This window comes from Citrus clementina, unplaced genomic scaffold (assembly GCF_000493195.1).
Source record: "Citrus clementina cultivar Clemenules unplaced genomic scaffold, Citrus_clementina_v1.0 scaffold_7, whole genome shotgun sequence".
NCBI lineage: Eukaryota > Viridiplantae > Streptophyta > Magnoliopsida > Sapindales > Rutaceae > Citrus > Citrus x clementina.
Window position 1 is genome coordinate 6,217,978 of NW_006262075.1, and position 15,068 is coordinate 6,233,045.

At 36.7% G+C, this 15,068-nt stretch overlaps 3 protein-coding genes across 4 annotated transcripts; all 3 read left to right on the forward strand.

Annotated features, from left to right (window-relative positions):
* Positions 1 to 476: 476 nt before the first annotated feature.
* LOC18037875 (ubiquitin carboxyl-terminal hydrolase 6) lies at positions 477 to 7,015 on the forward strand. The gene is made up of 18 exons (XM_006426412.2): positions 477 to 611; positions 1,729 to 1,874; positions 2,037 to 2,072; positions 2,146 to 2,253; positions 2,584 to 2,684; positions 2,800 to 2,926; positions 3,504 to 3,563; positions 3,668 to 3,735; positions 4,044 to 4,094; positions 4,379 to 4,487; positions 5,243 to 5,331; positions 5,570 to 5,639; positions 5,850 to 5,930; positions 6,011 to 6,109; positions 6,201 to 6,252; positions 6,414 to 6,539; positions 6,641 to 6,715; positions 6,829 to 7,015. Exons 1-18 carry the CDS (start codon positions 602 to 604, stop codon positions 6,882 to 6,884), a joined length of 1,464 nt encoding a protein of 487 aa, XP_006426475.1. The 5' UTR covers positions 477 to 601; the 3' UTR covers positions 6,885 to 7,015.
* Positions 7,016 to 8,970: 1,955 nt separating this feature from the next.
* On the forward strand, positions 8,971 to 11,673 carry LOC112096776 (putative disease resistance protein RGA3). The gene has a single exon (XM_024180461.1). It carries the CDS (start codon positions 8,971 to 8,973, stop codon positions 11,671 to 11,673), a length of 2,703 nt encoding a protein of 900 aa, XP_024036229.1.
* Positions 11,674 to 12,549: 876 nt separating this feature from the next.
* On the forward strand, positions 12,550 to 14,504 carry LOC18037429 (peroxidase 21). Of its 2 annotated transcripts, none has more exons than XM_024180746.1 (5): positions 12,550 to 12,684; positions 13,113 to 13,261; positions 13,378 to 13,584; positions 13,682 to 13,847; positions 13,941 to 14,504. In XM_024180746.1, exons 1-5 carry the CDS (start codon positions 12,606 to 12,608, stop codon positions 14,360 to 14,362), a joined length of 1,023 nt encoding a protein of 340 aa, XP_024036514.1. In that variant the 5' UTR covers positions 12,550 to 12,605; the 3' UTR covers positions 14,363 to 14,504. The 2 variants fall into 2 exon arrangements, with proteins under 2 accessions (XP_024036514.1, XP_006426476.1); XM_006426413.2 differs by having other exon boundaries at positions 13,396 to 13,584.
* Positions 14,505 to 15,068: the final 564 nt, after the last annotated feature.

Sequence of the window (15,068 nt, forward strand, 5' to 3'; positions counted from 1 at the left end):
CATCACTTATATGAAATTAATATTTTTCAAACTCAATTTGACCATGATTATAATTCAAAGATTTTATTTTATTAATTTCTTATTTTTCAGAAATTTTTATTATTAAAAAATTATATTTACGATTATTTATATTAACTAATCATAAATCACATCTACTATTATTACATACAACAATTAAACTTAAAAAATTAATTTCATTATATTATTCATTATTCTACTATTTAATATTATTTTTATTATCATTATCATTATTTTCATTCAGAAATGTCTCTATTATTTAGGATTTAAATTGAGATAACATCCATAAATATTATTCATATTGCATTGCAAAAATTCAATCAACACAATTCAATTTATACGTGTAGTTTTTTATATCAGAATAACCTCAGGGTGATCAGTGAAATTTCCTCGAAAACACACGAATTTGAATGCGGTCCCGGGTGTTCATATACGAGTCGGATCCGGACGTCAATTATATATAAAAGCAATCAACTCGATTGCCCTTCGTCCAAGGCTCCAAGCCATAAACAAAAACCGAAAAACCGAACTGTTCAAAAACCCATTTACACATTTTTCTCGATTTCTCTAAGCCTCTTCAATCATGCTAACAGGTTCGCTTGTTAAGCCCTCAATCTTTGCTTTTTCACATTAACAAAATTTAATTAATTCGATTTGCTCATATTTTGTTTTCCTTTACTCGTATCGAAACTGCTGAAGCTTGATCTTTATGCTCTATTTGGAATTTCGCGAACTGGGTTATTTGCGATTCCCTTTTCTGTGTGTGGATTTGTTCACGATTTGTTGATTAATAGACACTTTTGGAGCTTAATATATGATATTTGGCTTTATTTTGATATTTTTCTGGAACTTGATTGTGCTTTCTTTTGAAATTTTATGAGCCGGGTCAGTGGTGGATTATTGGTGGTGATATCCGTTTAATATTTTTTATTTTCTCCAATGTCGGTTATAAATTTTTGATAAATAAACCATTCAGAGTTTTCTTGTCTTTGTTTGTAGTCTAGTGAACTGAGATATGAAATCGTATTATTATTTTACAGAATAGTCTCTTTTTAATGAGCAACTGAAGCTTAGCTTACTTACCCTGTTTTATTTTGAGTAGTTTGTCTTGGATTTGCACCATTACTCTTCATAGCTTGATTTATTATTGTTGTTGTTGTAGCTGTTATTGTTATTATTATTTAATGCTATTTTGAACTACTCTAACTGGGTTATCACCAATTACTGGCTTTGAGTTTGTGAGATTGGTAGTTGACTTGTGGATTTAACTTTTAGCTACTGGTGATTAACAGTGTGATTTAACTGTGTGCTATTTCTTTGTGTCTTATGTACATGTTATGTTTGTTGTGCTAGAGTAGTTTTTTGAAGGGATGGGTTAATTTTGAAGTCGGCAGTGCTTATTTACTGTAGCTCAATAATGTGTAGGTTGTTCAGAAATCATAAACAAATCACACAGCATTCATGTACATTTGCATACAAAGTGTATATAATTTTTGTTATTAGAAGTCATATGTAATAGTAAAATTTGTTGGAATTTCTATTTTATCATATGGAGTTTGTAGCAGTAATGCACATTACAAAGTTGTGCATTTCTTATCATTCTTTCCCTAGATTATTTTTAATGAAGCATAATCTGATGATTTTTAGTTGTTATACATTGTTACAATGTTTGTGGTTGCTTTTCTTCACAATTCTGCTGCATTGTTGTAGTGAGTGTGAAATGGCAAAAGGAGGTCTTTTCGAATGTGGAAATTGACACTAGCCAGACCCCTTATGTTTTCAAGTGTCAATTGTATGATCTGACTGGTGTGCCACCAGAAAGGCAGAAGATTATGGTAAAGGGCGGTTTACTGAAGGTACTTGGATGGCCTTATGGTAGCTAAGCATAATTGATTGCACAACCAAATTATGACCTGCTTAAATACCTACATAATGACATTGCAAATTGATTTCTCTGCATATATTTTCCTATTTCATGAGTGTGCCTTTCTTATAATCGGATTCTTCTGAGAATGCAGGATGATTCAGATTGGTCAATGTTAGGAGTGAAACAGGTAAATCATTAATCGATAATGGTAATTTAAATTTTGTTGTGATGGGGACAAACTTAAGTTCTTTTATTTCTAGGGTCAAAGATTGATGATGATGGGAACAGCAGATGAGATTGTGAAGGCTCCTGAGAAGGGACCTGTTTTTGTGGAAGATCTTCCTGAAGAAGAACAAGTGTTATCACTGGTAACTTCAATCACTATTGCTGGGTGTGCTTATTTCCTCTCTTTTTATTTTTGTTGGTGCTAATATGATGAGCCACCTCTTTCTTCAGTTCTATTTCTGTCATTATCATCATTCTATTTGTTTCTGGGCAGCCAAAAAAAAAAAAAAAAAATAATAATAATAATTAATTATTATTATTATTATTATTCTACTGGTGGTGTTAATTGTGGCTCTAATTTACTGATGAGGGCATCTCCCATTAATATGTATATGCATATAAATGCTTTGGTTTTAGATGCCTTTCTCTTGCCTTCAAAATAATACTTCCATTGAATATTGTTTGTGTTCCAGGGTCATAGTGCTGGCCTGTTCAATTTGGGAAACACCTGCTACATGAACTCCACCATCCAGTGCCTGCATTCTGTTCCAGAGTTGAAGTCTGCTTTAATTAAGTAAGTTATCTTTGTCAATGAATATTGTTGCTTCCCTGGTGATGCCTTGCCAATTGAAGACTGGATTTGGCATGTTTTTGTATGGCCGAAATTTGATGTTGGATGGGTTAATTAGGTATTCACAGTCTGGAAGAAGCAATGATGTGGATCAAAGCTCTCATATGTTGACAGTTGCTACTTCTGAATTATTTAATGATCTTGATAAAAGTGTGAAGCCTGTGGCTCCTATGCAGTTTTGGATGGTTTGTACTCTTTCCTGTATGACATAATCAGTGGTACTTCTTTTATGGCTGTTCTATGTGCAATGCCCTTAAGATACCATATATTCATGGTTAAGTCTTAGATCGAGGGAGAGTAGTTTTATAAGCAGAGAGCAATATGCTTTTGGTAGACATGAGTTCTCATGCTTCAACTGAGTGATTTTATAGTGAAAGTTGGAGTCTTGCTGCGGACAAAGTGTGTTCCTTTCTAAAGTCAAGGATGATGAAATACTTATTACTCTTTTATAATTTTTATGTTGAAGTTATAATTCTTAGGTTTGTCTACCTAGGTCATGCATTAGTTGAGATCACTAGTATACATTATGTAGTGACACTTTTTTCTGACATAATATTCTCTCCTAAAAGTTGAAGGCTTGTGGTTGTGCTACTTGATATTTTTTGGTTATCATCTCTGGGGTGCTTACACATAGTTGGAGTCATCCAAACTGATTTTACCAGAGAACCATATTTTGGAAACCTCATTTTAGCGTTTGGTTGATATATTACTTTTTGCTTGTTGGAGAATGCATCTCATACTTATTTTTTTTTCATTTTACAGCTGTTGCGTAAAAAGTATCCTCAGTTTGGCCAGTTGCACAATGGTACCTTCATGCAGCAGGTTATTCTATTTTCTGTTCTAGTGACCACAGTTTTTCTTGTTTTCCCCCTTTACTGTTCTAATGTTAGTGGGTTGAGCCCTGAACTTCTCTGGATTTATAACAGGATGCTGAAGAGTGTTGGACACAGCTTTTGTATACGCTTTCACAGTCTCTAAGATCAGTAAATGCTAGGTGGTTTTCCTCTTCTTTTTCTTTATTTTTCTTTTCCCCCATTTTTAATGGCATAATTGTAGGACAATTACCCTTTGGATGGGTATGGTGTTGGTCTTATAGCAGCCCACCTAACAGCAGTGCTGACTCATTCTAAGTTGTTTTCAACATCATTGTTTCTTAACTACCATGTTGATGGATGATTACTGTTTCACATTTTGATCTTGTAATTGACTGATTATCTAAATTGACTGATTATCTATTTTTTCATTGATGCTTATTTGGAAATAATAATCCCTGTTTTCTTTTTGATAATTTTTCACATGCAGTGAAATTCCCGATACAGTGAAAGCCCTTTTCGGTATTGATATTGTGAGCAGGTATGTCTTTAAGCTCTATTTAGAAGCATTAGCATACTATTAAGCATCATTCACATAGTAATATCAGCTTCATTACAGCTCATTTTATTTTCAGATTGGTTTTTTGTTACAGCTCATTTTATCATGCTTGTTATGAGGTTTATGTGTTTGATTGCAAAACTTAATTTGTAACTTTGAAATAAAATGATTGATGTAGAAAGCTTATTAACTCTACAGTTTAAGGAATGTTGAAAATAGATAGTTCGATATATACAAATTGCTGATCAGATGGTTTTGAGTGCTAGAGTGCATTGCCAAGAAAGTGGTGAGGAAAGCTCGGAAACGGAATCAATTTATGCTCTTAAATGTCACATATCACATGAGGTGAACCATTTGCATGAAGGACTAAAGCATGTAAGTGACATCAGCTGACGATCATACAATGCCTCTTCCCTTTTGTTTGTGATAATGTGGAGTTGTATTACGTCAAATGATATAATTGTCTGGGTGCAACACTGTAGTTTCAATGAGTTCTTTCCTTGACTAGATCTTGTTATATATGCATACACGCGCGTGCGCACACACACACACACTCACACACTCACATCCCCTTGTTGTCTCAAATGAACCAAGAACAAGCTGTCTGCAGAAATATGATCGTCAAAAGAAAACAAAGGACCCATACAAAGCATAAATTGTGCAGTACGTTTGAGTATCATCCCTTGCTGATGTCTTTAACTTGTATTAGGCTGTCTACTTCGCTTTGTCACTATTATTACTTTTGATACGGATGAAAGGATCATGTGACTGTTAGGTTCTTCGAATGTCCATCCTGTATCTGAAAACAGTCTTGTAAGCTTTGATTGATTGCTTTGAAATATTTAGTATATGAAGCTTTGACATTCACAAACTTACCTTTTTTTCTTTCAGCTGAATAACACTTTTAGTCTCTTCATTTTGGAATGTGAATCTTTCTATAACAACCATGAAGTGACCCCTATCCTATCTTCTACTGCTGTGGCATAACCTTCGAAATTTATGTCTGTAGTCAACGCCTGTTATATTGCCCGTTCTTTCATGATTTCTACATGGAGTGATCATTATACCTTTTTTTAATTGATTAACCTCTAATCAATATGTTAATCTTCTTATTTTTATGATGCATGTAGGGTTTGAAATCAGAACTGGAGAAGGCTTCTCCTGCCTTGGGTCGTAGTGCAGTTTACTTGAAAGAGTCTTGTATTAATGGCTTGCCTAGGTAACAAATCACTTGTTTTCATTTTATTTTCTTGACTGTGCATTCTCCCTGATGGTTCCAATTCACCACCAAATGTTCTTAGAGAATCTAACTATATGGCTCTTTCCATCAATGTTTTGACCCACTCTGCAATGGTTCAGAAGTCTGAAGCTGATTTAGCTTTTGTCTTTCTTGTTTATATTTTGACATGTTATATGAGATGGACCAAAATTTTCACATATAATTTTTCTTTTTAAAGGTACTTGACCATTCAGTTTGTTCGCTTTTTCTGGAAGAGGGAGTCAAACCAGAAAGCCAAGATTTTGAGGGTATTCTGGTTTTCTTTTCTTTTTCTATTACTTATCAAAGGATTAATTTTTTCACATGTTTGTACAAAAGGAATATTATTTAATTCCAAATATTACTATCTGTGGCACAATCATTTGATTTGAAGTCTAAAATGCTATTGTGACGCATACCCTTTTTTGGCATAAGCATTTGATTTATGACATATTTGAAATGTGTCTTGAGAATCTCAGAAAGTGGATTACCCGCTGGAGTTGGATGTTTACGATTTCTGTTCTGATGATCTTCGCAAAAAATTGGATGCCCCTCGTCAGGTATCTGCGTGTCTTTTGTTCCAGTGAGTTTTATATTAAGTCATTATTCATGAATGGTAACAAAATTGTTGAATTCTCAGAAACTAAGGGATGAGGAGGGTAAAAAGCTTGGTTTAAAAAAAGGTGGTGAGAAGAGCTCTAATTCGAAGGATAATGACGTCAAAATGACAGAAGCCGAGGTGATTTAACTGTTACTTATGCAGATGAACTCATAATCATATGCTATGTGGATTTGTTTGTTATGAACTTTTTTTTTTTTTTGCAAAGCAGGGATCAGCATCAAATGGAAGTGGAGAATCATCAGTAGCTTCATCTCAAGATGGTAAAAACTTGATTCACCTTTATCATAGTGATGGGGTGTGCTTGTTCTGCATTTCATTCATAATATGTGGAACATAAACCATATATATAATTACCTCACAACTCAAGTGCACTAACATCAAACACATTCCTTCAACTATCTGATTGCTCTGTCTACCTCAGGGGTTACTACTGACACTGACAAGGAAACACATCTAACTGGAATCTACGATCTGGTTGCTGTGCTGACCCACAAGGGTAGGAGTGCTGATTCAGGGCATTATGTTGCTTGGGTGAAGCAAGAAAGTGGTAAGTTTTTTGGCTGATTTGTACGGTAATTTTGCAATGTATTTATTTTGTTTTTGTTTTTGTTTTTGTTTAGTTGTTAAACTGACTGTTGTTAATCACAGGAAAATGGATTGAATATGATGATGATAATCCCCTTCCTCAGCGAGAGGAAGACATCACTAAACTGTCTGGAGGAGGTAAGCTGAGCCTCATGGAAAATTTTATCTTAGCTTGTGGGTTGTGAGCAGCTATATATGTACATTAGATATTTAAAAATATTATTCTAATGAAATTTATGTTTTTCTTTCAGGTGATTGGCATATGGCATACATTTGCATGTACAAGGCTCGTTCCATCTCCATGTAGTCCGATTTAGCTTTCAAATCAATTTGGGAGAGGTTGATCTTTGATTTTAAATCACGGAAACTTTGGTAGTTTGAAAATTGAATTGTGAATTGGTCAATAGATCCTTACAGAATTGTGTTGTACTGCTAAAACTGTGCCGTATATATCTTATTTATAACTATACTTTTAGGGCGCGTTTTTTTTTTCTTTCCCCAATTGATTGAATTTCAGAAAATGGGACATTCCTTAAAAGTTGATTTTACATTTCATTGAAATTAGAATTTCTCTTTAAATGTGTTTGGGAGTTTTAAAGTAGTTCCTGATTGCTATTTCTTTTATTTATTTATTTTTCTTTTTACCGGCTAGCAGCAGAATTTTCTATTTTTAGTTCGATTTCTCTGATGAAAAACCCTCGGGTCGTTTGACACCTGTCCAGGCCGTTAAACGAACGACGTTTCATTCATCATTTGCCTTTCTAAAGTGAGTTGGTCGGTATCTTAGTGGCCTCGCGAACGACGTGCATATCAAGTGGATGTCTTGTGTTTGGTTGTCTGATGCCATATGCCGATATTCTTTGTTTTGTTGGCAAACGAATAAATCGTCCAACCTTTTGTCAATTGGATTTAGGATTTGTTAATGATTCCTTCATGGTGGGCATTACCGACCACATTCTAATTTTCAATAATAATGCCCAATGACCGACTGCCGTATATTCTTTCTTTAACATCTCATGATTGATCTATTATATATTTTGCCAAAGCTATTATTAAATTCTTCATAGTTTAGAGTGATTACAAAATAATCGGACTTTTTAAAATGATTTAGTAGGATATTGACAAATTTTTTGAAGTAGGGTTCTGAATTCTGATCGACTTTAGGAATTTCAATATCCTCAAACTGATTAATTCTCAAACTAAAATTCAATTGGGATATTTCTCATTGGTAAGCATAGCAACTTGTGTTTTCTGATTTTGCTTAAGAATTAAAATACTTGCAACTTAAGACAATAGCCGTAAACAAAAACAAAAAATCACAATATGAACAATATACAAGGACACAAGATACAAGTTGAATCACAAAGAGGTTCATTACATAGCACCAAGTTAAATGCTGCAAGTAATGGATAATAGACTATGAAGGAAGATTTCTAGGAAATTGAAAACTTTGTCATCGAGCGAAGGAATAACACCCACTGCGAGGCCAAAGCAAAGAATAGCATATAAAAGCCGGGCCAATTCCATAGGTGATTATGAAACCAGAATATGTTCCATTCTCGTAATGTCGTCGTATGGTTCAATTGAACTCATCATTTAATTTCCATGTCAAGTTTTGTTTCTTTCCTTGAAACTGAAAATTAGTAAACAGGCAGATTCTCCTCTATTTAGACAAACCTCAAGAAATGTGAATGCCAATGGTCTAAAGATTATTATTTGAGGAAATGTTTGGCTGGTGAAGTTAGCCAAGTCGAGGATATGTCTTCATAAGCCTTGGGATCTTTTAATTAAGCAGACATGCATGTGTTTTGCATTGCCTTCGAATCTGCTTTTGAACTTTTTACTTTATAATGTCCAACTCTCGCTGTCTTTGCCTTTCTCGCGCTTTCCCTTCCACCGACGAGGATCATCAACCAAGGATGTCAGTTGTTTGCAGTGATTAGGCGGGGACAGGATTCGAACCTGCAGGCTTCGGGTCATGGGCCTGATGAGTCGACCAAGTCCTCTACCCCGCTTCTTCCCCTTATCTTTCTTTCAGTATTCCCACCGAGGTCCCCCGCTTTGGTTGCTTGGCTAGTGAAGTTAGCCAAGTCCGGGATGTGTCATCGTAAGCCTTGGGATCTTCTAATTTAGCAGACATACATGTGTTTTGCATTGCCTTCGAATTTGCTTTTGAACTTTTACTTTATTTTGTCCAACTCTTCCTGCCTTCCACTCTTTGCATCAGATTCTTGCTAAATGGAAACTAGCTGTAAATTTGTGCGTGTGACATTAGATTTTTTTTTTTTTTTTTAATCTTTGCCATGAGCTATAAATACTGAACGAAGGGGAGTAGCATTGCCACCACACCAAATAACTTGAATTCCTAAAATTTCATCTAATACTGAATAACCATGGCTGAGGCTCTTGTTTCCAGAATCATAGAACAACTGGCGTCGATCGCGGGGGTAGGTGAAGCAGTCCAAAGCCTTCTCAGCAATTTCCAGGCCATTGAACCTGTGCTTGAAGATGCAGAGTGCAGACTAGTGAACGAGACAGCCGTGAGGCATTGGCTACTTAAGCTTAAAGACACATCCAATGACATTGATGATGTTTTGGACGAGTGGAACACCGGCATGAAGGAAGTTGAAAATGCTTATAAGAATTCGAGAAAGGTACGCTCTCTCAACCTCTGCAATGGCTTTTGCTATAGGCCAGTTGTTCCGCATTATGACATTGCTGTCAAGATAAAGAATCTAAGTAAAACACTGGACGATATTGCAAGGGAAAAAGATAGGTTCAGTTTCAGTTTGACTAGTGGCACACGAGAACTGAAACCACCAATGACTACGTCTGTTATTGATGTGTCAAAAGTTCGTGGAAGGGATGAGGAGAAGAAAACAATTATAGACTTGCTGTTGGGTAGTAGTAGCCAAGAAAAAATGTCCCTCCCTATCATTTCCATATTAGGGACTGGTGGTGTTGGGAAAACTACTCTTGCTCGATTAGTTTTTAACGAGGTCAAAGTTGATGCCCATTTCGACAAAAGAATATGGGTGTGTTTCTCTGACCCTGTTGATGAGATTAGGGTTGCCAAAGCGATCCTTGAATCTTTTCGAGATGTTGTATCGGCTGTTGCTGCATTTGACACTTTGCTGCGGCACATTGAGAAATCTGTCAAGGGAAAGAAGTTTCTTCTCGTCCTTGATGATGTATGGAGTGGAAATCCCACAAAGTGGGAAGAGTTGGTGAGCACTCTTAAGTTTGGTTCTCCGGAAAGTAGAATATTGGTGACAACACGTAAGGAAGATGTTGCAAAAATGATGCGAACCACCAGCATGATCTTGTTAGCTAAATTACCTGACAATGATTGCTGGTCGTTGTTCAGTCAAATTGCATTTTCCGGAAGGACAACTGAAGAGTGCCAAAAATTAACAGATATTGGTAGAATGATTGCGGACAAGTGCAATGGCTTGCCTCTTGCTGCAAAGACTTCAGGGAGTCTGTTAAGCTTGAAAACAACAATGGAACAGTGGAAAACTGTCTTAGATAGTGAAATATGGAAAGTAGAAGATGTGGAGAAAGGGCTTTTGCCCCCTCTGGTAATTAGCTACTTCGATTTGCCATCTATAGTGAGAAGATGTTTTTCATACTGTGCCATATTTCCTAAAGGCTATGAGATAAATAAAGATCACTTAATCAAGTTATGGATGGCTCAGGGTTATCTTAAGGTAGAGGGGAGGGAAGATATGGAGTTAATTGGTGAAGAGTGTTTTGTAAACTTGGCAACTCGTTCTTTCTTTCAAGATTTTGAAAGAAGTGAATATGATGGCAGCATAATAAGTTGTAAGATGCATGATATAGTGCATGATTTTGCTCAGTTTCTTGCACAACCCATGTGTAATGAAACAAAATTGCGTAGTCTTTCGATTGTTCACAAGAGCAATTCATCTACTATATTTCCAGGGATAAGGGACAGCGTGGCTGACATAGCTCTTCCAAGCTTATTTGATAGATTGACGTGCCTAAGGACGTTATGTTTGCGTTGTCATGAAAGACATTTTTGTTTGTCAATTGCCAGACTCCCCAGAAACATAAAGAAGTTGAAACATCTGAGGTACCTTAATTTGAGTAACAATGATGCGATATATGAGTTGCCTGAGGCACTGTGTGATTTGTGTAATCTACAAACGTTAGATGTGAGCAATTGTGGGAATCTTCATGCGTTGCCTCAAGGGATAGCCAAGTTAATCAACCTGAGACATCTAATAAATGAGGGGACTCCTTTACTGTACTTGCCCAAAGGATTGGAGAGATTGACTTGTCTTCGGACGTTAAGTGAATTCACTGTTAGCGATATCGAAAATGTAAGCAAAGCAGGTAGCCTGCAGTGTTTGCAGAACTTGAACCATCTCCAAGGGTCACTTGTTTTGACAGCATTAGGAAATGTGACTGATGTTGGTGAAGCCAAAAGTGCAAAACTGGAGAGCAAGAAACACCTTGTTTGTTTGAGGCTAGAGTTCATTAAGTTGGGTCGAGTAGAATTGGTGGATAAGGATAATGAAGTTCTTGAAGCCTTGCAGCCTTCCCCAGATTTGGAGAAGTTAACGATATGTGACTATAAAAGCAAGATTATAAGTCCCAGTTGGTTGATGTCACTAACCGAGTTAAGGATGTTAAATCTCCAGCGCTATGGAAAATGTGAGCAACTGCCATCTTTGGGAAGGTTGCCATCCCTGGAATCACTTGTTGTGGAAGCTCTGTCAAGCGTGAGGAGAGTGGGTAATGAATTTTTGGGGATAGAAAGTGATGGCATATCATTGTCTTCCTCGTCAGTTGTCTTTCCGAAATTGAAGTTTCTCGAGTTTAGGGACATGGATGAGTGGGAAGAGTGGGATTACGTGATTTCTGGACAAAAAGATATTAAAATCATGCCACGTCTTCACCGCTTGAAACTTGATGGTTGCCACAAATTGAAGGCATTGCCAGACCACCTTCTTCTAACGACAAAGATGAATGAGCTGACGATGAATTGGTGCTCGGTTCTCAAAGAACGTTATGGAAGGACAGGAGACTGGCGGTACAAGGTTTCTCACATCCCTAATATCAGAGATTGAATAATGGCTATGTGCCAAGAAAAAGCCCAGAAATTCTGAGACTGCCGTGCCGCAAGTGCATCTGTCCCCCAGGTAACTTCTTCCTGTCCTCATTTTTTATCAGTTAAAATATCGCTTTTGTTCAATGCAAAATCTTGCACACAGCAGTCAGCGAGTAATTCAAAAGTATCACATTTATTTTAGGAACTGTTTTGTTGAGCACCAGCTAAGTCTTCCTCATTCCCTAGATTATTGCAAGATTGAAAGTATTTTGGACTTTCCGGAGCTGAATGTCGTTAGATTTGTTGAAAAAATTAAAAAATTAATTTATGTCCTCATATTTTTTCTATTCTACATTTGCACTTTAAAAAGTCAATGGCACAATTATAAAAGTTAAAATAGCTAAGTCCATGTTAGCAATATATATTCTATCAACTACTAGTCCACTACACGGTTCAGGCGTTGGATTAGGTTAGCTTCAGGCCACATAATTTAGCCTCAAAATGCGACTTTCTTGTTGGGAATTAGTGGTTTGCTTGAGTATTATTATGATTAAGTCCACTAAAAATACTAATGCGGGGGTGACATGGCATGCATAATCAGGGGCTAATGCCAAATATTGACTTTTTATGTTACAGAACTAATTATTTCTCAGTAACTAATTTTTCGGTTTTTGTCTTGACAAATTTATCGCCACGTTCCATATATTATGGCTAAATATTTGATTAAAGAAGTGATAATTTCAGTTTATATACAATGCTGTTAATTTGAAGAGGGTGGTCTTCAAGTGGGGCCCGCTGGCGTGGGGAAGGAGCCGAAAGGGTCAAAGGAAAGCCGCGTAGTGGGAGGCTAACAAATTCTTCAAGCACTTCCTATAAAAGCAGTTGGTCAGTCCCTTGTTTGGATCACTCAAAAAGCCAAGAAGGCAAGAAGCCAAAAGCTTGGAGAGAGATATGGCTACTAAGAGGCATCATCATCTTTGCTCAAGCTACTTCTTGCTGCTATTACCGTTGCTTTTGCAGTTTTATTCTGGTATTTTACTAATATATATATATATACACTCTCTTATATGAGATGGTGGGGAAATTTAGCACTTTTATTGCGGTAGTTACTTTTTCAGAAAATTGTTTTCGGGTACTTATGAACTGAAAAAGAAAAGCAAAATTTTATTTATTTTTAATATGACATAGTAATAAAATGAGATGTGTGTGTTCTTGTATATTCAGTGTGCCATTCATTTGAATGTTTATAAATAAAAATACACACGGCTACGCGGAAAAAAAAAAATTGTTTTTAATATACATACACGTAATCCTAATTGAAATAAAGTGTGCCACGAGCTACACATCCGCTAACATTTTGATTTGCTTTCTGAAATATTTTCTATGTAGCATGTTATAAATATACATATACCATTTTATTTATTTATTTATTTATTTTCTTGTTTGAATTTGACGCAGGTGAAAGCCAGCTCCAGTTTAATTATTATGCAGAGAGTTGTCCGAAAGCAGAGGACATCATAAAACAACAGGTCATTAACCTATACAACAAACATGGAAACACAGCAGTCTCGTGGGTCAGAAATCTTTTCCACGATTGCATCGTCAAGGTTCGTATACATACATACATATATATATAGAACTCACATAGCATAATTTTGTTATCTTTAATATTGTCATATTGATATAATGATCATAGCTTTGTTAATTTGCTACAACAATTAAGCTGCCCAAAAATTTGCAGTCATGTGATGCGTCGCTCTTGCTGAAGAAAGCGGGTGGTATTGTATCAGAGCAGGCATCGGAAAGAAGTTTCGGCATGAGGAATTTCAGGTATGTGGACACAATCAAAGAAGCCCTCGAAGAAGAATGCCCAGTGACTGTTTCTTGTGCTGATATCGTCGCCCTGTCTGCTAGAGAGGGCATTGTGATGGTACGTTAATTATTGCAAATAAAGAATAAAAAAAACTGATGCAACATTTAGTAGATTGAAATGAATATTGAATAGTGGGTGGGCGTGTTACTCACAGCTGGGAGGACCACGCATTGAAATGAAAACCGGGCGGAAAGATAGCAGGGAAAGTTACTTCACAGAGGTGGACAAGTTGATCCCTAACCACAACGATAGCTTATCCACAGTGCTTTCTGCTTTTCAATCTACTGGCATTGACGTTGAGGGAACTGTTGCTCTCCTAGGTATATATTTTTAATTTCTTGTTTCATCATGAGCTTGACTGAATTGAAGTTTCTAAACTTTTACGAAAAAACTGGCTTCTGTTTTCTGTGCAGGAGCCCACTCTGTAGGACGAGTTCATTGTGTCAATCTAGTGCACAGACTCTATCCCACCGTCGATCCAAGTTTAAATCCGGAATACGGAGAATACCTAAAACGCCGATGTCCAACGCCAAATCCGGATCCAAAGGCAGTGTTATATGCGAGAAACGACCCAGAAACGCCCATGATTATCGATAACAACTACTACAAGAACTTGCTAAACCAAAAGGGATTACTCATTGTTGATCAACAATTAGCTTCTGATCCAAGAACCGCTCCTTTTGTTGAAAAGATGGCTGCTGATAATGGCTATTTCCACCAACAGTTTTCGAGGGCTGTGGGCTTGTTATCCGAGAATAATCCGCTTACTGAAGACCAAGGGGAAATAAGAAAGGATTGTCGTTATGCAAATAGCAATACTAACAATGTTTACTGAATACCAATGTTTCAGCATGTAGGGGTGAAATTACTGACAAACTTGTATTAATACTGTTGGCTACAACTTGGAATTGGTGTGCAAATATGCAATAAAAATTCAGTGCAAGACTTTCCAATTGCACCCTTTTTACGTGTGCTCTAGAATCCCCAGTTGGTTTCACTCTTAATTTTGTACTCTATTAGAGTTCGTTAATAATGAAGCAAATCTTTCGAAGCACCGGTGTAGATCAGAGTTTTCCTTTATATTAAATTATATATGTGTTCGTGTACGTATGAATGTGTGCATGTATGTATGATTTTTTTTAGTAAGTATGCTCATAGCTATTGTTTGAGGAGTAAAATGCGAGCATGACCAGAGGTTGCTTGGTGCGAATCGTACTCTCCTTAGTTAAGGTGCGAGGAAATCCGCTCACGGAGAAATCTCCTCTTCTCTATGTACCGAAGGTCGAGCATGCGTGGTCGGTTGGTTGATGCGAGGAGGGAGTCTGCACCACGTCGACTGTTTGGTTTGGTCAAAGGCCGACCCGTAATTCTTTCCAAGATATTTGGGCATGAAGCCAATTCACCAATGATCATGTAGTGCATCCATGCGCGATCGTGTCGTGCACCCACTTATGGTCGTGCGTCAATATTGGGGCGGTGGTTTTGGGTACCTATAAAAGCCCCAACCAGGTAAGTAAGGGCTTTTTCTTTTCTTTTTTGGC